At 38.8% G+C, this 27,443-nt stretch overlaps 1 protein-coding gene across 4 annotated transcripts; it reads right to left on the bottom strand.

Annotated features, from left to right (window-relative positions):
• Positions 1 to 8,171: 8,171 nt before the first annotated feature.
• CHKA (choline kinase alpha) lies at positions 8,172 to 26,628 on the bottom strand. Of its 4 annotated transcripts, none has more exons than XM_018082069.1 (12): positions 26,501 to 26,574; positions 22,772 to 22,831; positions 19,610 to 19,663; positions 16,139 to 16,252; positions 15,377 to 15,510; positions 15,084 to 15,188; positions 14,653 to 14,711; positions 12,397 to 12,484; positions 11,367 to 11,475; positions 10,780 to 10,886; positions 10,363 to 10,444; positions 8,172 to 9,563 (listed from the first exon to the last, which is right to left on the bottom strand). In XM_018082069.1, the coding sequence occupies exons 4-12, from the start codon at positions 16,238 to 16,240 to the stop codon at positions 9,504 to 9,506; spliced, it is 846 nt and encodes a 281-aa protein (XP_017937558.1). In that variant the 5' UTR covers positions 16,241 to 16,252; positions 19,610 to 19,663; positions 22,772 to 22,831; positions 26,501 to 26,574; the 3' UTR covers positions 8,172 to 9,503. The 4 variants fall into 4 exon arrangements, with proteins under 4 accessions (XP_017937558.1, XP_017937559.1, XP_017937556.1 ...); XM_018082070.1 differs by lacking the exon at positions 26,501 to 26,574 and adding an exon at positions 24,665 to 24,693; XM_018082067.2 differs by lacking the exon at positions 22,772 to 22,831 and having other exon boundaries at positions 26,501 to 26,628.
• Positions 26,629 to 27,443: the final 815 nt, after the last annotated feature.

Below are 27,443 nucleotides of genomic sequence, written 5' to 3'. Positions count from 1 at the left end.
TCACTCACTGGAAGTGAAACTGTTCCTCCTCTAAGAGAAGTAGAGATTTATGTTTTCGGGTCAAAACCACACTCAACCTGTGCCTTCTGGGGAATGTCCTTGACATCTGGTTTTAAATGTGTTAATGAACAAACCAATGCCTCCAAGCACTAAATATGTCATTTCCCTGCAGTTTAGAGAGCGGGGGTTTAGATGGAGGTATTGTTAAAGGCCATCAAGACGCATCACAGCTCCAGAGTGTCTGGGAGAGCAGTGAGCAGGGACCACTGACAGCTCATAGTGTATTGCTTCCATCTCCTGAAGATGTTCCCCCTGCCAGCTACTGCTTTGAAGCAAGGACAGACTGAACTCTGACTATATATCCCATGAGGACTTTAGCTGGGTCTCTTTACAACCTAAAAAGAGGTTTCTCACCTGGATTCCTCTTATGATCCCATTTTGCTCAAAAGCATCCAGAGATTGCTGAGCAGTTCTCAAGTCCCGTTGGTTTTCAGATCTGCCCTCACCACAATTTTACATGCAAGAGGGAAGGTTCAGGTCAGCCCCAAAATGAGCAACTGGGCTTACAAAAACTCAGCAAGTTTTTAATCATGATATCCCCAATCTATTTTTTTTTTTTTTATTATTATTTTCTTTTTTTCTTCAGTTTGTTTGTTTGTTTGTTTTTGGTTTTGTTATGGGTTCAAACATTTAGATGGCCTTGTGCAAGTGCCGGACAGCTACACTGTATTAAACATATGAAACCAAAATGTGACCTTGGAAGGCAGAGCTTGCTTTGATTTTCTTAAGGCTGAGGACAGGTGAACCAGTGAGAGCTGGAAGCACAGAAGTCATGCTGATGGTTTGCCTTGCAAGGACACTGCTCCAGGGGCTGATCATCTCCCATTGTCAGCCCAGCATCTTTATCAGTGGCCTCACAAACACTCTGACTCCAGTCAGTCATGCTCACTCCACAAACAAAATATTTGCTTTCAAAGACTGAAGCCAAAATCAGTTGCTGAGAAGGTCATCCAGGCCTGGAAAGAGAGGGGGTTTTTTTATGTCTCTGTATGTGTGTACACAGGATACATCAAGTCAGCTCTACAAAACAAACTGGTGCCATCAGCCGAAAGTTCCCAGGGTTTCCAGCAGTAGAAGGGGAAAATGGGCATCCAAAAAAAAAAAAAAAAAGCAAAATCTGCAGCAAAGCCCATGGGATCTGAATGGAGAACAGATAGGGGTTACTGGGCCAAAAATATTCTCTGTCTTCTATTATCTATTTGCAGAGCTCGTGCAGTCCTTTCCCTACAACGTTAATGCAACATCCAAATAATTTTCTTCTAGAAAGAAGAGGTAAGGATGAACAGCATTTCAGTAACTTGTCAGTGCCTGCAATCTTCATGGAAACCCTGATGTAATAAAAATATGGATACACTGGGGACAAGGACAGTGATCAAGCATATAGTCTTCTGCTTTGTATTGGTGGGAAGTAAAGATTAAACAAAGAAATCCGTAATTTAGCTAGGGCTTGAGGAGAAAGCACTATTAAAATAACTTTTCCCTTTCTAAGTGACATCCTTGCCTTCTGCGATGGGATTAGAAATCCTAGACAAAGGGCAGCTGGCCTTTTCATGAACTGCCTACTCCTGTGGCTCAGGCCCTCATTCTTCAGGAAAAACCACTGAATTCACTCCCTGTGACCTGAAAGCAACTGTGAAGTGTAGGCAGAGCTTAAGCCCAAAGCTTCCCCTGAGGAATGATTAGAGTCAGGATAGGCAGTTATGTTGCAATTTCTGGGACAAAAGTGTGTAAATAAGCTATTGACCCACTGAACTCCAGCTACAACAAGAGAATATACCAAGTAGGAACTTTGAGCTTCACTAGATCCTGAGTCCTGCTCTCTTAGGTCACATTCTGGTGGGCACCAGTTACAGCTAGTAAAATAGCTTTTTTAGGCATCATCATCCACTGCTGCTTCAGCTGGAAGCACATCAAGATCCACAGGATTATCTTCAGATTGACACAGTGGAGATAGGCTTTTAGAGGCCATGATTCCTACACCTCCTGCCCAATACCTTTGCAACTTTACACGTGTCTTGAGCCAAACATATCAACACAATACACTTCTCAGAGGTCAGCAGGCTTGCTTGTACTCACAGAGCACTCAGTTTTGCCAGAGACTATACAGTGACGCAACACTAGCAGCTTTCCAAAACAAAGGTTGTTCAACAGATGCATGATGCTGGGTTAACACTGTTCTACCACTCAAGTAATTCACCATGCACAAGTACACTGGACCTAAGGTTACTCCTAGAGCAAAATATTCAGTGAGAACAGAAAGTAATTACCTTATAGATTTGGTCAAATCCCTGCCAGGATTTCTGGCATATTTCACTGTTCAGACATGACTTAGATTCAACATGAGGAGTCCAAGACTTGACAGAAGAAGAATGTAAGGTCCTCAAGGTAAGGTGAACCTGCTTGTTATGCCAAAGGCAGGGGTGAGCTGGAGATTGGGAAGCCCCTTCCCTGGAAGATCCATGCTGCCACGTTGCCACCTGGCTCTGGTGCTGAGCATCAACCCATTGTGGCCCAGAGGGGCCATGGCAGAGCAAGGCTCTGAAGATGCACAGTCAGAACCAGCGACTTGCACAACAGGGGCATTTGCACAACTGCTATTTATAGTGTCTCTGCTTTTGTCTTTCTCTGCCATCGCTTCCTCTTTTTGTGTCTACTTTCTTGGGAAGCGAGAACACGAATTGTGACGAACTGTGGTTTCACATATAACACAGCTGAAACATGCAGCCAGGGAAACTGCTGCTCAGGTATAATTTAATAGTTCTTATTTTGTCTTCTTTCGGTTAAATTGAACAGTAGAAAGGATCATAACCATGACATTCACCTGCTCCTTATAAAACATCGTTACCAGTCAGTTACTCAGTACTTTGGCAGGTGTACAAATATTTATTTATGTAATATTTTATAAAAGCCTGCATAATTATAATTAAATCTCGCAAAAATATATAAAAAGTTAATCAAGTGTATATATATAAAAAATATCAGTTGGGACAGGTCATAAAGAAAAATAAATTAAGATATTAGGAAAAACATCCATTTTACTCTAGGTTGTTCATACTTTCAGACTGGAATGAGAAGACCTCAAAGAGAATTTCAAAAACCTGAAGTCTGAGCCTGATCCAAAATGTAATTTAATGTAAATGAATAGTTTGATTAATTTTATTCCTAAAGAGAAACCAGTATTTTTCCAAACAACTCTACTGAGGGATTTGAGAAATAACTATTTATCTTTACAGCTGTAGCCTTCTAATTAGACTTTCATTCTAAGGTGAATTTTTAAGCCCTTCAGACTTGAGACATTACACACAATCCTCTATAATCTCTTCCTGAGGAAATTATTGTATTATTTAATATTCCTTGTGTTGGGTAATTACAGCAGTCTTCCTTCCTCCTTTCCATTCATTGTTCTCTTTATTTACTTTTTCAATAGGTTCATTCTCAGCTGACTTCCAGTGTATCATGCTTCAGTGAGGTACAGCAAGAGCATGGCCTTAGTGGGATTATTCAGGATGGAAGATTTGGGATTTTAACACAGAAACTGCTATACCCTTTCATTCAGTACACAGAGTCAAGACAAATACAGCATAGCAGCTGCCTCACAGGCTGTAGGAGGAACTGCAGTGACAGGGAGAAAAAAACACATGCAGAGGAAACTGAGAGTTTCCAGATGGCAAACACCAGAGCAGAGGTCAACAAATGTTTGAGATGATTGCAGGCAGTGATTTTTCTCTGCCCAGCAAGAGGCTATGTCCTCCTAGGTGGGGAGAGCTCTGTTTCAAGGCAGGACACAGGCAACTGGTAGCATTTCAACTCTGTTCAAGGCTGTGCCTTTTGACTGCTGTATTTCCGACTTGGTGGAAGCTGGGAGCTTCTCCTCGATGCCCTCACAGAGCTCTTTAGAGCAGATGCCAGCTCTGACTTTATGGGACCTTGAAAGTTGTGGGCTTTGAAAATTAGGAAGGATGGCTGATTGCCGAGTTGTATTTTATTTCCAAAAGAAGGGAACAGTGAATAAAAGTAACATTCCTTAGGACTGGCAGCAGAGGCAGCATTTGTAAGGCTTTCTGAGAAGATATTTAGTTCAATATACTGGAGTGGAATTCAAGTGCTGCACGCTGTTCCTGGCTCTGCCAGAGTTGCCTATGACCTGTAACAAATCCAATCTCCTCAGCTTGCTCTCCTGCCTTTTCTAGCACCATTCCTCAGACAAGCGCTTCGGTGCTACACCTGTTCATGTCTCAACCCGGCTCCTGGTCAGGATGCTTTCTCCTAAGGCAGGGCTCATTCATGAAAGGCAGACTAGACTGCAGTCAGACTTTATTGGCTAATCCCTATTTAAAGAGACTGGTAAGTACAAATCATATCATATTTGCACATTATAATACAATAAAATAGCACTTAACCCTGAGGCAATAGAAGATCTGCATACTTTGAAAATGAAATCCATAAAAAGTGAATCTTGCATTCAGAAAACACAAGTAGCCTGTTTGCTAGTGATCAGCTTCGTTGCCTGGGTACCAAGTACAGAAGCTCCTTTTTGCTTCCTGGCAGGAGCCTGTGAGTGTATGCTGTATTTTATTTCAGTCCAGAGCCATTACGGCCATCTATTCATCTCCAGTGAAATGTTCCATTTGCTGCTTCATGCAGACCCAGGCTGGCATCAGAGACAATCCTGCCTGACTGTTGAGGGAACTCACCCAAGGCTGCCTCAAGAATCTCTCAAGGAAGGATTTGAATTCTTAAAAGCCTTATTGTCTTCCTAAGGCACAGCAAACAGTGTTTCCTCTACCTACCTGCTTTTCTGTAAGGCACTGAAAGAATGCAGGGCTGTGCTGCCCGGCAGCTGCAGGCGCCTCCCTGCACTGGCTGTCAGTGCGCTAGGATAGTTGAACTGTGGTGGAGAAACAGCAGCAGGTTCTCTTGACTGCTGGACTTGTGATTTTACTAACCCTGGAAAGCTTGATGACTTGCTGATGTGGTCTGTGGAGAAGACAAACTGGTATCTTGAGGCATCAAGCAGATTCAGTGTGATTTAACTTATCAGCTGAACCTCGGGAACCCACAGCAGTGCAGTTGTAAAGCAGAATACATAGGCTCTGAGGTGCTGGCACTTGGGCTAAGGACAATCATCTTTCTTCATCCTGGGAATGAATTTATTGGCTTTCTCATTTCCTATTACAAGTCAGAGAATGCATTCTTCAGTTCCCAGTCCTACAGATTTTTCATAGAATATACTGGGTTGGAAGGGACCCATCGGGATCGAGCCCAACTCTGGGCCCTGTGAAGGACACTCCAAGAGTCACACCATGTGCCTGAGAGCGTTGTTCAAATGCTTCTAGAACTCAGACATGCTTGGTGCTATGACCATTTCCCTGAGGAGCCTGTTCCAGCACCCAATCACCCTCTAGGTGAAGAACTTTTCCTGATATTCAATCTAAACCTCACGACACAGCTTCCTCAGCTGTTTCCTTGAAACCCATCACTAGTCACAAGAGTAAAGAGATCAGTCCTTGCCCCTCTGCTTCCACTCATGAGGAAGTTATAGACTGCAGTGAGGTTTCCCCTCAGTCTCCTCCAGGCTGAACAGACCAAGTGACCTCAGCCACTTCCTATGGCTTCTCTTCCTTCACCAGTCTCATGGCTCTCCTTTGGACACTCTCTAATAGCTTTTTAATGTTGTGGTGCCCAAAACTACACACAGGACTCAAGGTGGGGGCCACACTCTTGCAGAATTAAGCTAGGTTCCTTCCATCCTATCATCATGTCTAGTAAAATTGCATGACAAATTAGGTCCATGGACAACACAGCTGCAAGCCCAGTGCACCCTTGAGGGGGCATCCACAGCCATAATAACCTGGGATAAATAATTATATCAACCTGAAGGAGTGAAAGCCAGATTGTTCCATTTAAACCGTAGTGTGAACTCAGCCAAGTTAATATGAAGGAAAAAGCAGAAATTCTTATTGATATTAGGAAACTGAGAGAAAGGGAGCTGACTTGCAAAGTTATGTTTTCATGTAATTGCTTTTTAGAACGCTATCGCACCTCAAAGCCACTGCAAAGAATGCCCAACCGCCATGGTGAAATTTTCCCATTAGTGAACAGGATCTTCTGACCCATTATTGAAGAAGCCTAGCAGCGAAAAACAGCAGTTCTCAAAAAGTAACTAGTCAAAATAGTGGTAAATCCCAGTTTCTTCCCACACTGGCAAAACCCTGTACATTTGGTGGAAAAACCAAGAGTCACATTACACTGAGAGCAAAAGCTGCTCTTGCTTTTTGCCATTGTTTCACCTCACAGTGTGTTCCCTGAGGGTAAGGCTGGAAATAAACTTCCTCCCTAATCAATTCTCTAGAGAACAGCAACTCCAAAAATAGTGTTATTCTTTTAGTGGCATCACCACTATCAAAGATGTTTAATTTACTGATTGATTGTATCCAATTCAGCCCAGAAATATCTACTTCTTTTTGATTTCAGAGAAGGCCCTAAGACTGTGCAGGATGAATTTTACAGGGTAAGATCCTTAATGAGCTGTAGTGGGACACTTAGTCCAAGCATTTGGGCTTTTCTTACATAAATGGCCATGGGAGTGATATGGGTACACCCTAAGCTATACCAACTACCCACTGAATCACCTCAAAGGGGCAGCTGAGACCTTCCTTTAAAAGTAAAAGGAGTTTTTTGGGGGGGGTTTGTTCTTTTAACTCTTCTACAAAGCTACATTTTCACCCGTTAATAGCAGGTCCAGAGACAAGAATTCAGTGTGGAAATAAAACCCACCAGTTTCAAGAAAGAGTTCAAGCACAAGTTGTATTTACAAATCACCTGAATCAATCAGTAGTTTTAAAACTGCCTTTATGAAAAAAAAGATTAATTTCAAAATGGTTACAGTTAAAGAACTAAGAAATGCTTAACTACATTTGTCCCAAGTCTTATGAATATGGCTTCACAAGACCATTAGAAATGCCAATACACTTAAATAGCTGCTTCGTCAGCTTATAAATCCACTTCAACGTTCTATGACTATGAATAACAGAAGGCTGCACTCAGTTTGTGTTTGTCTACTGCAAGTTCTCCAAGAAGACTGAAGAACCTGCCTTTCATAGGTAAATATACAAAAAAAAAAACACCAAGGAGAAACTAAGTCTCTCTGCTCATTATTTTTTACTTACCAATGTCTCCTTCACTAAGTGTACCACACAACACTTGGGGGAATCTTATCCTCTTTAAAATGAATTTTCATTACAAAAGACAAGTTGGAGCATACTTCGCTTTCCTCCAGGGTCTTTCCTCACCCTCAGAAACCTCAGTAGTAACACTGATGTACAACTGCAGTTCTGGGACCTACTTGAGGCATCTTACCAAAGAACTTCAGTTTTCTCTCCAAATTTGTTTAACAAGAGTCATCTTAACCCTAAGAAAGGGCTTTGCCTCTAATGAAGCCTTTTTTACAGTTTGTACTACCATGACCAAGTCTTTTTCCCTTTTTGATTCTAAGAAGCATGAAATGCAATGCATGAATCATTCTCCACAGCTTTCTCAGGAACTTGAACCTACCTTTGGAATAAAAAACAAGGCTTCCTACAGAATCAAGACACCTACTACATATCAGTTCTTTTCAACTAGCTGCAAAGCATCATTCTGAACTATTTGCTCCCACACCTTTCACTACCACTGCCATTTCCACTGGGTTTGTGTGCAACAGTACATTAAATGAAGCCTTCAGTGGTCTAGAGAAATTACTTGGCTAGTTATACTTGCACATCAGATTAAATATTTGCAGTAAAATTCAATGTGCTGGTAATTTTAACCTTCATTTTGAGGGTAGTTAACAGGGCAGATACAGTAAAATGCTTAAAACTAAAACTTTTCCCACCTCTACAGCTACAGACTTCTAAACTGTTGTTCAGCCTGCTTTTTGTCGCTTGCTTAAAACACCTTTGTTTCTATTAGTATTCAGTCAGACAATAAATGCTAGAGACACCTTTAAGTCTAAGATACATTCCACAGCACTGAGCCTGTATCTCAGTCTACCTTTGCAAGGAAGCACTTCCAGCATTAAGGCCAGAAACAGCACCTATTTTATCCCACAGCTATAACAAAGACAATAACAATGTTTTTAAGTGCTTTATATTTATTATAAAGTATTAATAATTGAACATATGGAAAATGACGCTCTATACAAGAGAATAAAATGACAGCTTTTACAAGTTATGCTATACAGTACATGAAATGCTGCACATTTTTCAGCTGCTTGCAACAGTATTTGCTATACAAGTCAAAAAGTGTAGACTTAGAAGTTTATTTATAATACAGTGTGTTAGAAAGCACAAACAAGTAACATTCAAAATAAACAAGCTCCCAAAAATCTAAAGAAATCTTTAGATGACATGTACATAGATTATACTCAAGTTTCAATATACATGTTATTGTTCCCCACAAGATGCTCCACTTTACTGAATCACTGGAACATGATGAGAATTGAAGGTGCAAGAGAAGCACCTCCCAAGCCACATAAGGACTGGATGGGCAGAACAATTTCCTGAAGTGTTCTCCAGTCTTTGGCTCTACTATTTCTGACAGCCAGATATTGTGGCAACACAAGAAGAGAGACAGGCTTCAGTTACCAGTATTGTCAATGCCAATCCAGTTATCTGGGGAGCTACTAGAGCAATTCAAGGCACTCTTCCTAGTGCTGCCAGTCCACAGAACCCCCTGTGCAGGACACAGCATTTTAAGAGACAACCAGGCTGGGCTAAAGCATGTTCTTGAAGGACATGGAATGAACAGTTCAAAACAAACTCCATCAGAATGCCCAGTTCAAAGCTCACTCATACTTCACTTCCCAGGCACACTAGCTTAAGAGAAACATTCATGTATGTGTCAGTAACACTTTAAAGCACTCTGCTTCAATGTGTTTAGTTGCTTCTGGTTAAAGTGGTGTAACTTAGCAGCAGCTTTGAAGATAGTGTTCATGGGGCATGTTGAACCTAACCTCACAGTAAGTTTTTAAGCCTACTTCACAGTTTAGCAGTTGTCTCCTACGCTTTTCCTTCTCATGAAGAGGAATCAATCATCTTTTATAGCTGTTCTGCTTACAACACAAACCATAATGCCAACACCCCCCCAAAAGTACTCACAGTAGGTTTGCTCTGATGCATGTGGTATTGACACTTAATTGTAAGCTTCTCCCATAATATAGCTTCTAGGTTGAAAAGATTTAAAGATATTGCACTGTTGTATTTTACTTTTGCCCCCCAATCTCATTCCAAGTATTTACGAAACTGTAAACAAGTCATTTTTATAGTCTTCAGTACTGTACACCTGCATTCCCAGGAACTGGAATTCAGTGACACCTTCGTTAGAGATACAGTAGCCTAAGCACAGTGAAAGTTCTGTCCAGCTGCCCTCTTCATACAGTAACCAACAGGCCACTCCTCCCACATTCACACCTTCAGCTTCCTCTTCTGATCAAAGTAGGCATCGAATCTGGATAATGCATATTCCTGGAGAAATAAGGGACATTTAGTACTCAACAAACAGCTCAGTTTTCTTATTTGGGAAGGGGAAGCATAATGAAAGTATTAACTATGTTACTCTCATAATCCATCATCTCAATGCACTAATTAGCTCTATTTGGGAATGATAATCTCTCCAAAGGTGTTCTGGCCTCTTAAAATTTCCTCCAATCTTATTTAAACTCTAACACAATTAACTGCTGCCCAAACGTCAGAAAAAACAGGTACTGCAAAGGTCAGGACTTCACTGAAAAGGCTGGCTCCTGCAACAGTTCCTGCAAGATATTCCATGTACCTGACAGTCATATCAATTTTACAGTACACCGAGCACAGATCAAGAGTCAGACTGATCAGTCTCTCAAGTACAAGCAGCTACCTGGCATTGATATTGTTGCACACTAAACATCAATATGTTGTTTCATGTGCACTTTGAGTATTCAGTTTCAAAATTCACACTCATTGCATGTTAGCTTCCCTCTTGCACAGAATGCCTTATTGCAGAAGAATGCACCACTGCAAGGCATCATCCCACTGCAAGACCTGACACATAAGTCTATAGACTCTAAACATACCAATGGGAAGAATTTAAGAAGTTTTTAAAATATTAGAAGTTTTTTACATTCTTAAGGAAAGAGCACAAACTAGTAACAAATGGATTTTAAAAATCTTTACTCCACTTAAAAGATATTAGATGCTATGAGAGGCCATTTCATTTACTTTCTGATAATGTTCCACAGGTTTAGATTACACATTTTTAGTTGTGTGAAACTACAATTAAAGAACTTACCAGGTAACCAAACTCAATGGACGAGATCTTTGCTTGTATAATAGACCACAGACCCCAGAAGAAGTGTGATGCAAGGGCAAACCTGAAATTACAGGGCTATGTTTATTGAGATACCCAGCTAAGTCACAACACCTTATTTCAATGTCCTGCTAGAACAGTATTCCCTAGTGTGGGCATGTCCACACCTTTTCTTCAAGTATGACAAAAATAATTCCATCAGCTTCCCCATGTAGTAGTATTTTGTCTATGCCAGTATTTGTGTATCACATAATACTGCAATAGACAGATTGTTCTTTACCACATATAAATAGCTTACAATCTCTCTTGGCTCAATTTTCTCCACCCAGTGAGGTAGTTGTAAGTATAGGATTCAAAGTGTACCTGTAACTTGAGATACAGTTGTACAAGACAAGTTACCTGTTAACTTCTACCAAAACTTCTTCTTCTAGTTTGGACTTTTCTTCATTGCTCAGGCTTTCAAAGCCATCATGGAATGCAGACAGGTAACTGGAGATAAAATGAAGCTAGAAGGCAGGTAAACAACAGAGTTACAACTTTGCCTCTAAAGACATATTTGCTTCTTTCAGACGTAGGCAGACCTTCCAATATGCTGCCATTTATTTTTTTCCCAAATATGAATAGTGCTGGAGTTCACTTTAATATTAATGGTGGTTCTAATAACTGCTTGGAAGTCTGGTTTAAGAAGACATAATATTAGGACAGGCAACATTTTGCTACTGGAAATTCATTTCAGAGTTGCAGTCTGCAACTGGACTCTTTGTGGTGGATTGCTACATGGCACATAGTAAATAGTCTATCCTGAATAGCTATTAAGTTACTATTATTATTAAAGCAAAGGTAGCCAGGATTACAGGCAGTGTTACATCTAAGGAAGACATGGAGGAAAGTTCTTGGGACACAATAAGTCCAAAAGAGAATTGAAAAAGAGTTAAGATTTGAAAACTGGTCATTGGCATTTTATTAATTATGTTTTATGTGTCTACCTGTTGTTTCTTTGAAGGATATTTAAGAATACTAGCTTTGAAGAATGGGTATTTTTCATACGAGTAATCATACATCCATTCGCAGAAGTGATTCCCAATGTCAAATCCTCTGAAAAAGAAAAAGAACCTCAGTATTTGCAAACTAACAATCTGCTTTTGTTTAAGCAAACCTAAAATCAAGTTTAAAAGCACAAGCCTACTCAGAACTTACTTCAGTTTTGCTGAAGGAGGTAGAGAATTGATGACTAGAATAAAACTTCTTTGCAAATTATAAAAACCATTTAGTTAAGATGGGCAGTTAAGAATGAAAACTACCATCTACATGAAAAACCTAAACTTTGCTACCAAATTCCATACCAATATAGACATTAAAAATACTTGAGTATGCAGTACATCTCAGCATGAAGTCAGACACATCTCTAACATTATCACAGGCAAAGAGATCATATTCAAAGTATTCAACATATCTACTTTTACATTATTGGAATTCGGTGTTTCATTATGTTCCAGCTATGGTAATGTTTAATGATCCCAATGACTTCACACACTTAGATCAACCTTAAAATACAGTTCACTACACGACTGAGGGAAGAACAAAAAGCATGTTGTGTAACCATGTAGTGAAAAACCTCGGATTACTCATCTGCATAAATGAGAAAGCCATTAGACAGGACAGAAAGAAAAACCACAAAAGCAAAGCTGCCCTATATGCATGCAAACACATACAATATACCCTTCCCAGCTTCCCACTAGAAAGAAATTTTGACATGCAAGCCAGAAGCCATTTGTGCATAAACAAGCCCTCTAGTCTGGACAACCAAGGAGCTCCAACAGCTTTGCCCCTGCTGTGTGCCTATACTCAACAGCATCAGGACCAGAGCTGTTTTGACTAGTTGTATTTGCTGACCACCACTAATGGTCCAGAACACAATTTAGAATGGACAGACAATCAATACTGCAGCACTTGGTCTCCCTGTAGCATGTAGAAAGTAATACATTTTCCTGCTGTATAGAAAATAAAATGATTTACCGGTAATTATAGCTGCTGTATTCAAAGTCAATGAGCATCAGTTTTTGGTCTTCTGAATTCTCTCTGCCTTCCAAAAGTAAGATATTACCTGAAAATTAAGATAATACTGCATGTTCAATAAGGTGCCAGGAAAATTAGAGAAAAACAATACTGTATATCTTAAGAAACATTGTTCAGCTAATCCCAGTTATCCCTTATACCTGCACAGAAGAATTATGGGTGTACTGGTTTTGGCTGGGGTTAATTTACTTCATAGTAGCTGGCATGGGGCCATGTTTGGATTTGTACCAGAAAGAGTATTGATAACACAGGGATGTTTTTGCTACTGCTGAGCAGTGCTTATGCAGAGGCCAAGTCTTTTCTGCTTCACACCCCACTCCAAAATGGGACTTGGGGGTGCACAAGGAGTTATGAGGGGGGACAGCCAGGACAGCTGACTCCAGCTGACCAAAGGGATATTCAAGACCACATGGCATCGTGCTCAGTATACAAAGTGGGAGGAAGAAGGAAGAGGGGGAACATTTGGAGCCAAGGCATTTGTCTTCCCAAGTCACCATTACACGTGATGGGGCCCAGCTCGCCTGGAGATGGCTGAACACCTGCCTGTCTATGGGAAGCAGTGAATGACTCCCTTGTTTTGCTTTGCTTGTGGGTATGGCTTTCATTTTCCCTATTAAACTGCCTTTATCTCAACTCATGAGCTCTCACTTTTACCCTTCCAATGCTCTCTTCCATCCCACTGCAGGAATCAAGTGAGAGGTTCTGCAGGGTTGAGTTGCCAGCTGGGTTTAGTTAAACCACAAACCAGAAAAGCCAAGTTGTAATGGCTGTTCACCAGCTCACTGGAAATTGAGATATATATGATAAACCTTGTAAAGCTGGAAGAAGAAAGTTTTCATCTCTACAGGCAGAGGTAGATTTGTTCTCCCAAGTATTCCTGTTTCTTAGAACTAACTCAGGTGGCACTGTCAGCCTTAGCAGTCCTTGTTGCATTGTTTCTTTCTACAGCTCGAGATCTATAGATTTTGCACCATCTCTCATATCTGTGTAGCACTATCATTGATCACACAACACTTGGGACAGAAATTGCTTTTCAGCAGCCTGAGAGCCACAGTCTGACCACTCTGGTGTTCTAATACGTGGCATCACCAATACCTACAGAAAACTCAGGACACTGCTTTATCTGTGTTTCAATTCACATAGTCACTGTAATTCATCTGAAAGACATCAAGTCTGCCTTTCTCAAGTGCCAGTTAGTAAACAAATTCAGAGTAAGGTCAATTTCTGCAATATTTTGACCCCTCTCTACAGATACATCTGTTCTCCATGCCATACCCTTGCACCAACATCATAGTATTTTACAGAACTACCACCCCCCAAATCCCCTGGAATTTTAGGCTCCACAGCTTGCCCTAGCCCTATTATGCTCTGACTCCTCTAGTACAGCACCTTGCCATATCAGCAATAAGACCTCAAACTCCACCACTACTGAGCTAGCTCTTCAGACTTCAACCAATTTCCCTTGTGCTGCCTATCCTTATGTGTCTCTTCCGCAGGGCAGTCCTCTTCCAGGCTAATTCCTCAGCCTTTGTTAACAAGGCTGGGACCCCTGAGAACAAAACAGCATATGGTCCCAGTACAGCATCCTTCCAGCTCAGCCCAGCTTACCCACTGTACAGGTGACAGGGAGCACACAGCATACCCAACACCTTCAGTCCTGCCTCCTCTTCATCTTTTTCAATAACCGACTCAGGAAAATTACTATTCCTTCCATGAGTCCCAGAGAGCACTTAAAAAAGGTGGATAAGGTTTTCCTAATGTTTCTTATCAGTACAAAATGAAAACTGCTCAGTCAAAATACCTTAGTCTCCATTTTCACCACTCACTTTACTTTCTCAGTATCTTTTAAAACAACTGAAGTATTATCTTACCCTGATCATGTATATTGCAGACAGCAAAGAAAGGCATGGTCTAAACAGAAACACCCAAGGCTCCCATCATCAACTGACCTGTACTAACAGAGCACTATACATGTTTGGCTTAACCCAGTTAGATACCAGAGTTCTCTTAAAAAGCCTCAAGGGTTGCTGAAGCCAATACCCTTTGCTTTGCTACTGCACCAGAGAGCACAGGCTGCTCTCCAGGGCAGCTGCCAGACCAGCATCTCCACAACGTGGCTGCCTGTCAGAGAACAAACAAGTAACCAGAAAAAGCTCAGTATTACATCACTGAACAAGACAAATATTGGCAGCTTACCTTCTTGACAGTCATTGTGGCAAAATACAACTGGTGATGAAGTAGCTTCAAGCATAGCTCTAAAAAGCAGCAATATAGGATCTTGTAAGTAACAAATCACTAAGTTCAGTTCCATTTCCAGGTGAAGATGAATTTTGTTATAAGAATTTGAAGTGCTATTCCTTCCCAGTAAGACCTTATTTTCTCAATTAGTAGTCAAACATCAGCACAATCAAGTTTAACTTCACTGATCAGAAAGTCAGATAAGCAATTTGATTGCATCAATTTGTGGTCATATGAGATTCAGGTTGGCTACAGAACCAAAAACAATCCCCAGCTTGTAAAGTAAAATGAATATAGGGTGTTATACTGTATAATATGTTTGAACAAATATACAAAAATCCATACAGAAACTGCAAATTGGAAGATAGCAATAAACAAAATAAGCCTACCTTAGACTTTTCATTTCTTCAGGGAGATTGTAACTGAGAAGTTTGTTCAGTTTTCTGGTTTTGGATTCACTGGTAAATTTAATTCTCAGCACTTGATTTAGATACCTGTTAAAAAACCAGACAATAATACAGCACTTGTGACAATGAGTATATTATTCTTCCCATACTACGTTACTTCATGTAACAGCTTCTAGGTACAGTGAGAGCTTGTGTTCTCAGAAATTCAGGAAGAATGATCTGCTTATCAACATTACAACAGGTCACCTTTTTTCTCGAAGTATTGCATAACTTACTTTTCCACTGTTCCAAAAAGCCACTTAGGTTCTTTATTAAATGGCATTTTCATGCCATGAAATCTAGCCATCTTCTCAGCTATTTCAGCAGATATGTCAGGTAAGCTTAGTTCTTCAGTCCTCAGTTTCCTGCTCTGTAATAAAACACAGTATTCTTAAAGTACAGTTAATTGATTAATTACAAAAGTGTGATTAATTACAAACACTAGCATTAGTCTCTATGTAATATAGTGTAAAATACTAGCACGGTACCCAAGAAATAGACTTTTTTCATCCCAGATGACCTTATAAAATTGTTGCCTTGGGAAAAGCTGAATTAGCCAGCCTAGCTTACTTATGACTTAATCAATTCTCATCTAGATCAAGACCTGGGGAGTATCACATCTCACACTAAGAATATCTTCAAAGCAGAATGAGTATAAATGTTTAAGAACATCAAAAGCATCTGCTCTTGTTGCTGTTAGAGGGAAGTGTGACTCCATAGCTTCCCATGCTATGTTTGGTATCTAACAAGCTTTTTATCTTCATTTATTAGCCTCTGCTACAGCTAAAGAGTTTTTAGATATCTCTCCCTGGCAAGAGCTATAACAGGGCTCTCCAACACCCACTATAACCGTATCAAATTTCAGCCAGCAATTACTACAAGCTGCCAAGTATTCTATTCCCACATCTCTGCTTTTCTGGGCAGTCCAGCGACCTTCTTGTCATGACTAATTAAAACAGCTACCAGCCACCCACTAACTAATTATGAACAGGACTTACAGGAATGAATTCCTCCAGTCGCCCTTGTGGAAAGATTCCATACAGCTTTGGGCCGAGCGCTCTCTCTGCAAGGATGGCAAACATAACACTTTCCAGAACCATGGTTTCTGCCCCCTATCAAAAAAATTAAAGCATTAGTTGGTGCTTGCATGGAAATTAACTTGGGTGTACACAACAGCTAAACTGCTACAAAGTGAGATGTTTTAGGGCTAGCTTTAAAAAGAAGACTTAACATTTTACTAGCCAAAGTTCCTTGACTAATAACTTTTAGTCAGTATGGGAGCAATACAAGTATTTTGCTTTCAAGTTTAAAGCTGGGGAGGAAAATCTGTACAGGTACTGTTGGTGGGTCAGGTCAAAGGAAAATGGCAAAAATCAAATATCCTCTCCTCTCTGACCTGTGGAATTCTGCAAATTCATTTCCTGAAGGAGTTTATCCTACTGAAGTACAGAAACTACAAATATTATCCTGCATTAACTATTTTAACACACTTCAGATCACAGCCTTACAACAGGACATTTTAACAACACAAGTGAATAGAGTGAATGCCTGAACTAAATTTTTCACTTTGAAGAATGACTTAGGATTCCATCAAGCACATTTTAGGTATTCCCTATTTTATTTTTTTTGAGAGAGTAATTGAAACTCCCAAGGACCACATTATTCCTTTTCTACTGCCAACATACCTAAGCTTCAATAACTTTTATCCAAGGTTTTCCTTATGTCAGTAAACTTGGTCCACATGTAAACAACCACATGCAGACAGCTTTTTAATATGAATGTTTAAAAATTAATATAAGTATGAAATGTCTCAAAATACAGTTTAAATCACTGAAGTATAACTTTCTTGATAGGCAAGATTATCTGTAAGTAAACACAGAACCCACATTATAAATCACTACTTCAAGCAATTATGTTAACCACAACCCAGCTGTACTCAAACCCTAGTGATCTGCTAAGCCTCTGCCTGTTTCTGAGCAACTCATCTCAAAAGTCTGACCCCTGACACTTAAAAGTATAAGAATTAAGAGTACAAATTTAAGAAAGCTCTCAGGTATTTCTGACTACAGAGCCTTTTGCATTATTGCAGTCAATGCAGTATCAGTCAGTAAATAAGTCTACAGAAGATCCACCCTGGAGTACTAAAGACAATTTCCATATGACTGTATTGCATCTGTTCTCCACCATTTTTTCATTTCAACTCCTCAAAGCAATAAATGCATTATCCACTAACACAATAAAATATGTTTTTAGTCATTTCACATGCCCCCACCACCAGATCTGAACTTTTCTGTTCAATTCTGAAACCTAATGCCAAGCACCAAAAAGCAAACTAGATACAAGTTACTGAATGTCCACTCCATTATTAACCAATACTGACTTTGTCTGTGCCTGGTTCAACGCCAGAGTGTTTTAAAAGTCTGTTCCCATTAACATGTCAGTTCCTTGTTTTCACATCTTACTGGAAAACCAAGTCATGGTTCTTGGATAACAGCAAGTACAAAAAATGTTATTCATTAAGATGTCCCTTCATTTATCAGAAGTGACAACCAGAAATACTGAAAGAGCTACTTCAATATTAAAAAATACAGGTAAATGTTATCTAAAAGCAGCAGTGTAAGAATATTCAAGCTTGAAAGCTCTGATACCTTAGCCTTAAAAGAAAAAAGTTTAGAGTACCAGAAGAACTTCCTCTACTGTAACAGGAGAGTCACTTGAGAACAAGTCCTGTTAGAGCTCTGCAATAATACTGTCCATGAAATCTCAGGCACAAAGGCTCCCGCTTTATAATACCTGATGGACCTTTTACCAAGTCTCCACTCCATACATTATTTGTCAAGCATAGGTGTGGAAATAAGCTACTGAAGGACATAGAAAATTCTATAGCATACCTCATACAGACACTGAACAAATCTAAGAATCTGACTCCCCATCTAAATGTTCACCTGACAACTTTTTAAAAGATCAAGCACTGTAATCAAGTAAATGATGTACAAAATAGTCATATTCTGAGGAAAATTACCCCTAACTATAGCAAAACCAAGATAAAACTTAGATAATCCCTATTAAAAGACCTTATGAGCTGACAGAAGACTAGCCAACATCTACTCACACTAGTCACACACCAGGCAGCTCAGAATAGCTACAATTCTTTTGCTAGTGAACCCAGAGGATTTCATTCTCTCTAAAGGACATCCAAGCAGGATACAATTTTTACCTAGGCACAGGAAGATTAACAAGCCCACTCTGACAGTAATTCTTGAGAACACTGATTCAACAGTGAAATTTTAGCACTACAAAACTAACAGCAGAAAACAATAACCTACCAGCAGAGAATCACTATTTTTAGGCAACAGACGGTTCTGAAGTTCAAAACCTTGTTTCCCATACTGCAAAATTTCTATGAACCTCTGGCACCAGGGTGGGGCTTGTTTGGGTTTTTATTTTCTTTATAAAACTTAAAGAATTTTTTTTTTTTTACAGAATCAGGGTAAAGGAGAAATCAAGCCACCTCCACTTTTCATCACTGAAGAAAACTGAGGTAGCAAAATAGTACATTTTTCAGTTCAGTCTTGGTTCAACTGATTGAAGCTGTTCCAGTAAACTAAACTGAAAGTTCAACAAAACTTCAAAAGCAGTCATTCAACAACAAAAAATTTAAAACCAGTTTCAACTCACTAGAAAAAAAAAATCCAAATGCTTAAACTGTTTCAGATGTATTTTTTGCCTTATGGGAATACCAAAGGGAGAAAAGCAGTACTCATCAATTGAGTAAAATGTACTTTTCCCTAGTCACTGCCAAAATCATTACAGAGCTGAAAACTGATAGTACATAAGCAAGGCATCTGGCTAACATGCTGCATCCCTTACTGAAAAAATACTGCCAGGGTAGAAATCTACATTACCAAATCCTATTAAGATGAGTTTATGAAAAGTTACACTCAGCTAAACATTATGCTTCGTGAGCAGAAATGGTTCCAAATGCAAGAACTTTAAAGTTTGCAGAACACAGATGATCCAAGCACAGTGCTAATCAGAAACACTTCGTATCCAAGAGCAAGTTCTCTCCTGCTCCATTTAGTTTCCTCAGAGGAGTTCACCGATATATTAGAATATAAGGAATAGGTAAAGCAGAGTACTGATCTTCATCTACTAAAGAAGGAAGAGTCTAATACTAGAAATAGCAGTACTGATACCAATGTTTGAATTTAGGGTAGGATTGGGGGCTGTTTCTTCATGATGTGGAATGCTTAAATCTTTCCAAACTACGTCCAGACACTCACATTATAATATTACTTCTACGAGCGAATAAATGTCTTTATTACTTTTTACAGTTTCTAGAAACAGCCCAGAAACTTTTCATAGTTTCTACAACCAGGTAGAGTAACTACAGGTTTAAAACAAGCAGGATCACTACATTTCCCTATAGCATATAAAATCCTGTAAAATAAGCAAATTTAACTACTCACTTGTAAGTCATTTTCCTTCTGAGACTGTACAGACTCTCCCTTATCACAGGACCTCTATGGATGAGAAAAAGCAAACACAATGAGAAGATGAAATTTAACATGATTAACCTGCAACCACCAGAACAAAGGGAGTAGAAGTGCCAGCTACAATTAACTAGAAGTCTCAACACTGTCATGGATCTGTGACATCTACAGTACTAGTATCCACCTGACCTCTGACCACCACACTATTTCAACAATTCCAAAACCTTTCAAAAGGATGTGCCACTGAGACCAAGCCACTTATAAATACCTGATTTTCAGGTAGGTTTTTATTGCTTCCCAGTTTACCAAAATGAGATTTCAATGTACCATAAGCTTAGAGAAACATTTTTAATTAAGAGAAAATTAAGTCCCTCTGCATGACATCTGGGATGATATTCTTCCAGCCAAAGCACTTGAGACACATTACAGAGATTACATACAAGCCTTAGCACTATTAAAAAGAGGCATGTTATGAAGGTTACAAAGCATTTACTTTTTCCTGTTGTCTTATTTTGCAAATTTCTTGTGACTAGAATTTCCTAATGAAGAGTACACTGTCTAGGCTATACGTCCAATGTACCACTGGCTGTGCAAATGCAAGATTTTTCTGCAAATGAATTGCCCATGTAAGCTAGAGGTGTCTCACTGAGAAGTGTAGTATACTAGCAAAACTTTAAACAAATTCCATGCATCAAGTACTGTGCTAGGGTTGTTAACAGTCATTATAAAGCAGTTTCAGGGTATTAAACCATACCATCAGCAACTGAACCCTCAATGGCACATGCTTTTAATAGAACTGCATATTTAAAATTCAAGATGTATTAAAAACATTGTCCTTTAAAGGGCTTGAAGGTAAGGAGAAGAGAAAGCAAATATCTGCTTAGAATTAGTGACAGTTTGTGGCTGCTATTTATGTCGCAATTCCACCATTGACTGTTTAAACCGGACTAGCTTTAGAGGCCCATAAAGGCAGCCTGCATCTCCACCTTCTGAACACAAACATTTCATTCACAGAACCATGTGCATACCTTTCTGTTCCAAAGCTCTAACATGTCCAAAACAAGGGTGGAAATATGAACTTAATAGAATACAGTTAAGCAACATCAGCTGCCTTAAGTACAATACAAGAAGCTAATGATTTATACAAGCTATGCAGTTACAGTATCTCAGAAGCTATAGAAGAAGGATAGTTAACATAAATCGATGGTCTTTCAGCAAGTACTTCCCATAACACTAATAAAATAAGTTTAAAACAAAACAATATGGAAACTACTATTACTTTATATTCCTTTCAAGGAAATTAATGAAGTCCAAACATATTCACTACAGCTAAATGTGTAAGTACTTAATAGCATTAAGTCATTTACAGAGGGCTTCTCTGAACAAGCATGTCCTACATCAATACCACTCACAGATTTTTCTTGAGCAGTCAGAAGGTTACTCACCATCCAGGAGTCTTTCCTGATAAATGGTGCTCTCAGAATGGTTCAGTTCATCAGAAGATAAGCAGTTTAGACTTTTCCCTAGAACCTGAACTGGCATCTGCTTTCCAGAAGTCATAGTGCATAAAGAGCTAGCCAGTTCCAAGAGTCCACCTCAAATTAGTGCTGGAGAGAGCCTAATGGCAGCTACTGTGCCATTGGAAAGAGACAGAGCTGTGTACTGCAGAGTCATCACAAGAGGAGACTTCTGCAGCACCCCTTCCTCTTTTCTGTTCCCTCAGCATGGAGCATTAGTGTCCAGAAGAGAATGAATATGAATTTGTAAATAACTTGCAAACATAAATGGGAGCTTGGAGAGGATCAGTCTTCACACATGGCCATGTAATCAGCCTAGAGTTAGGGAAGTCTTCAGTATGTATGGTCAAGGAGAATTAAGTAAGCAGGATGCAATTTTATGTAATAGAAGAGTTTGGTTAAACTAAGTTTAACAGATATTAAAGTAGTAGAATTTGATTGTTTCCTGATTGCACAATCACCTATGAGAACAGTAGTTCAAAGTAAAACACCTATTATGATGAGGCATTTGATCAACCTACTTAGCTCACTTGTTCTTGGCTAAACCAATGCAAACTTCAGCTTTTCCGTAAATTAGAAATGGACATGTGTTCTGTAGCTTTAAGATTTCTTTAAATATTTGTTCAGTGCTTCTTTTATTGTGGGAGTGTTTATTCTCAAAGTAGACCGAGAAAGCTAACTACACTTTCAGTAAGGGTGAACAACTATATGCAACAGAAGTTTTCAGAGTCTAATTTGTGATCATGTAAATTGATTTTAATGCAGGATACAAAATCAAAATCCTAGAGGACAGTGTACATTGATCTGTGATCAGAAGATGACCAGACAGTGTTTATGCATCTGGCAGTTTGACACAGAAAATTGAGTTCAACATGTTCTCCCTGAAGCCCCTAATTAATTTCTCTTGTAGCTGGAAGATGAGATCTGTATCAAAAATCCCAAATGGCGCTTGGCCAGAGAATTCAGTATAGAGAAGGAACTTGCATTTCTTTTTTTCCTCAAATAAATTTTAGCTCTGCTCACAAATTTAACGTTATAACTCACTTTTTCTGAGTTTACTCAGCTTTAATTTTCAGTATGCCAAAATACTACAATACCTTGATTTAGACAAATCCCTAGGAATTCAAATCTCCAGAAATTACGACATTACAAGGAACTGCCTCAGGGGTTAGAGGTGACCTGTGCAGGGAAAACTTTTCTAGAAGGTGTTAGAAGACATTAATTTGAATTTCAGTGTACAGAAACAAAACCAGCTTTAGATTCAGCAATAATTATTTCTCCTTTTAAGGATCTGCAGCTGATCAACTATCCCTGTCAGACCTGAAGGAACTGATAATAATTTGCTGAAGTCCTAAAATCTAGCATGTGAAGAATTCCCAGTTCAAGCTCTACAAAAGCCAAAGACATCTCTAATCCTCTTCATTTCAAGCCACCATTCTCTTATGAGGGAGCAGAGAAAAGGAAGTAGCAGTTTTTTGATATTCTGTTATTGCTGTAAACATTCAGATGCAGACAGTAGTAGCTGGTACTACTTAAGGCTTATTTTTAAACAACAAAATCCAGTACTAAAGAAAATGAAAGCTGTAGAGAATGCTCCAACTTCAGAGATCTCATACTATACCGTGAATCGTGTCTGTCACCTGGAAACCAGAGTGCTCTAGGCACGATCGCATGGGCAAGCCTGCAGCAGAGAACACATGCATATACAACTAAAGTGGTACATTACCCCCAGAACACCCTTAACTCCACCCAACACAAATATATCCCCGTAAGAGGTGCTTGGTTTCTTTCAAGCCGTCTGCCAGTGCCAGGGATTTGTAGTTACTCCATGCTACAAACAGACATGGACACCAACAACCACAGAAGACGTTGATAATTACAGTTACACAGCAGTCTGCATTTTATTTAGTTACACAAAATAAAAGGCAGCAAGGCAGGTATGGAAAAGATTTACCACAGAACTGTGGCAACCATTTATACTTATTTTGCATCTGCTCACATAGAAATTGAGAGATCAGAGAGGAACATTAGGTATACTGGTTTTGTTTTTCTCATTTATACACAAGATTTTGTTTTGGCTGTTGCAAAGTAACAGAGCCCCAGTGAATCAGAGTTCAAGGTTCTTTTGACATGTGTAAAAGAATGGGAATCAATCCCCAAGTTACCTTTTGCTAGGTGAACTTTAAAAAAAAATTCACCTTAGTTTGAGCTTTTTTTTGTTGTTGCTATCTTATGTTGAAATCCTATCAGCATTTCTAAGATGTTATTCTGAATTTAAGTAGAAACTCTAGTGATCTGCATATGAAGTCCAATTTTAAAGTCTGGACATTAAGTGGCATATTGATGGAGAACCTTTTGTTTCAGTTGTTAACACTAATACAACCAACAGAAAGACATTTTATCACAAGGAGTTTTACTTTCAATGCTCCCCTTTAAATTTAGTAACTAAGCTGGAGCAAGAATAAGTGAAGCAGAGTAAGACATTTCCCTTTTTCAATGTAGGACATATCTGCATTGTGCCTCAAACATTTGAGTTTTAATGTGGTTAGTACTTTAACCTGTCACAAGTATACAATACTTGTCTTAAGAAAGAAAAGTTCTGCTCAAGGATACACTCAAGAGAAGTCCTTGATTTATGAACGTCCATGCCAGTGCGACCATTCATAATAATGGCCAAGCCAGCTCAGTTCATCACCCCCCAACTCCCCCCAAAACAGTCATGCACACAAAAAATTGGTTTAAACATATCAGCTATGACAGAGGAAGGCACAAAGCCTTCCCTGTGTGGCAGCTTTGGCCAGCTGGCATGGTTTATATTGGATGAGTTTCATGTACTGACATTTGTGTCTTCCAAGAGTCATAATAAGCAAACTGGAGCTATTTTCAAACTGAAAAAAGGTTCCTTTAAAAGGTGGCTCAAAGAATTATGGTGCCAGTATCATTCATTCTAAAGTTAGTAATCAGGTATCCATTTTTCACTTGTATTCAAAATTTTAACTTAAACCTCTCTTCTGTACATACAAGAATTTGGTGCGGGTTGCTATAAATATACAGTAATTACAGTAAGGAATGACAGCTGATATAACTGTTTTATGCTCCAATTTCAACAGAAAGTAAAGTGGACAAGAGTTAAAACATGCTACAAAGGCTCAAACAAACAAGTGGTAACTACTAATACCCAGTGGCAGTTACAATTAAGTCATCGAGAATTAAGTTGTGATTTTAGTATAAGGTCTCAAAACTCAACTTACTTAAGCAGTGCCCCTTAATTTCTATAGGGTTTTTAACTTAAGCAACTTTACTAAAAAATATCAAATCACTCCCTCTTAACAGGTTTGTCATAACATTCTGCTTATGCCACCCAGAAACTCATAGGAATCCTATGTGAGGTTTTCAAAATATCCCAATAAAACAGTTTGCTTATATTTTAACTTGCATTTAAGGTAGAGGGGCTGGAAGAGACAAATGTTTGTTGACAAAAATTGTGAACCTCAATGCAATCTGAAAGTTTTACCTTGGGACTTTCTCTGCTTACTTAACCTTTAGTGAACTGCACCAACAAGAGCAGTCATTTCACTGCCACTATGGAAATAAAGGAAGTTAGACATCTCAAAAGATCCTTCAACACCAAGAGTAGAAAGGTTAGAAAGTTATGAACACACTTTCAATTTTCAAACCAAATTAGTTCTGATTTTAGAGCCCAAAAATTAATTTTGATTTCTTCAGTGCATAGGGGCACAGAAAAGCCAAGTTAAACACCCTGAGAGAAGAGGAGAACAATCAAATTCTAAAGTCCACTTTTCCTTTGAAATACAAGGGAAAGGCCACTTTCCTTCACAGTTCTTGGGCAACAGAAGCTCTACTACTACAAGTTTTACAGCCCATGTTCCTATTCAAGCATTCTACATATTAAGCCAGCATTACATTAAAAACATTAATAATCTTGAAAAAAAACCCCAACCTTAGTATTAATCCTAGAAATCGTTTAGAAAACAAAGTCTCTCACCACCATTTTTTTCACTCTGCTTTTGGTTTCTCTTAAACTAAAAAGTATTTAAGCTTGAATTCATTAACTTTTACACACTTTTCGAGTTTAACTTTCCCAACACACATACAGTGGTGTAGCCAAGCATTTCGTGCTATTTCAAACCACTGGAATATTTTACATATTTCTGTTAAAGTTTGCTACCACAGGAAAGTTAATAACTCACATAAATATAATAAAGGAAGACTTTAAAGTCAGTAAAGTGACACTATCCAATGAAACTTTTAATAAGTTTGGTCAAGACAGCAGAAGCAGGAAGAATGGGCTGAAATTTCAGGAACAGTCAATCTCCTGCAGATATTGGATCAGTTGTGCAATGTAAGTGACCAAGTACTGGAAAATATAAAATTAATGGATAATAAAACCAGACCCTCTAAGTCAAATAGAAACAATTGCTAACATACAAATGTCATGTTATGAAGCTGCAATTTTTCATAACATTAAACATTTACATTATGATTACTTATTTGCAATATAATCAAATGTCTAGCAGAGATAGGTAAGAAGATCTGCTGTACAGCCCTACAGTAACGGTCTGTAAGATTTAGAAGAGATCACCTTTACAAAATATTCTTGCTTTTAAACCTTAGCATTTGAAACAGATTTGCCAACCACTTCTCTTAAGGTTTGACAAATTTCAGTATTATTTACATTTTACTAACCAAATAAAAGTAACATTAGAGGAGTTCCACAAACATCTGTTTAAGCTTCTGTGTCAGCTATGAGGCATATCACACATTTAGGAAAGCATGTTTCGGAATGAGATGACTGTACAGTACTGATGATCGCTCTTCATTCTTATTCTAACACTATAGGATCAAGTTTTCCAGCAACACAACTACCCATGAGATCTAATAAAATGCTTGAGCACTGTACAAGCTTGACAAAACCTTCAACTAATCTCTGAGATTCATAAGTGATACCAAGATTAAAATTAAGCAGTTTAGTCTCTTGCAGTCTTGCTAGTTATGTCAAAGTCCTACATTCTGTACAGAAGTAAACTTTTCTGAAACACGACAGTCCAAACTTAACAGCGTAAACAAAACATTACTGCTCAAACAGACAGCAAATGAGCCTTCAGTTAACACTCGCCAGCCAGGACCTGTGTAGAAAGGAGTGTAAGTTCTAGACAATAACAAACCTTAAAGAAAATTGCTTTTAGCTAGCAATCTATGCCCCCCCCACCCGGTAAAACACATTCCCCAAAGGATAAAGTTGCACAGTGTGTCACAAATGTAGATCTCTAAAGATATTACAGTGAAGCTACAGAAACCCTCCCACTCCCAAAGCACTCTGTGTACTCACCATCTGCAGGATTGCACCGTATAAGCGCAGGAGAACTTTCCGTGGTTCATCTGCAACTGTCTCAATGGTATCAGGTAGTGAGCACTGAAACAGCATGTTGCTGAGGCCACCTCTAAAAGGAGAAAAATACATTTATCAGGTAACTTGCATGAGCATACATGTTTCGTTTTCAACGAATTAGAGGTGCACATACCTTCTGGCACAATTAACCGGTCTACTCTAACAGGAAAACCAGTTTTCTAACAGTACCAATGACTCACAACATATAAGTTTTAGATAAAAAAATGGCAGCTTCATGCTTAACGTATAGTTCACCATCAAGGTCTATTGATCCAAATCACAGCTCAAGCTATGAATGAACTGATGTGAAAATGCAACTAAGATGTAGACTTCTGTAAACTATTTTCAGTGATGGAGTCTTGTCAAATATACTTGGCTGCACAAGCAAAACAATGTCAGAATAAATTTAAAACCATGCTGTGAATATAAGTTTGAATTAAGAGCTGGTATCACTGAGATGGCAGCTACAAAGTTCAGCTGTAAAGATTTAACCTGAATACCTGCACTACAGCATTGCTGATAAGTCTTATGCTGTTGTTCTTAGGGACACGTTTTCAATTTTAAAATTTACAAATAAAGTTCTTTATTTTAAACAAGTTGCTCTTATTTATTTGTCAAATCTAAAGTTACACGCATAATCTCATCAAGATAGACACAAACTAGGGAGATCTCTGCTTCAATCACCCAGTTGTTACACAAACATGCCAGCTTTTTATATAATTAGTTTTACAACAGTATTTTTAAAGAAAAAGCAACAGCATTTGTTCTCTATGGGTTTATCAGTCTAGACAGATACTAGATTGGAGAAACTAAGCTTCTTGATGTTTTAGTAGCTCACTAAGAACACCTATCTACTCAACCTGCATTTTCTTTACTGCATCGA

The sequence above is a fragment of the Manacus vitellinus genome, unplaced genomic scaffold, assembly GCF_001715985.3.
Source record: "Manacus vitellinus isolate BGI_N305 unplaced genomic scaffold, ASM171598v3 scaffold_59_pilon, whole genome shotgun sequence".
NCBI classification, from domain to species: domain Eukaryota; kingdom Metazoa; phylum Chordata; class Aves; order Passeriformes; family Pipridae; genus Manacus; species Manacus vitellinus.
Note: the sequence above shows the minus strand (reverse complement) of the source record. Positions and strands in the feature narration are given on the sequence as shown.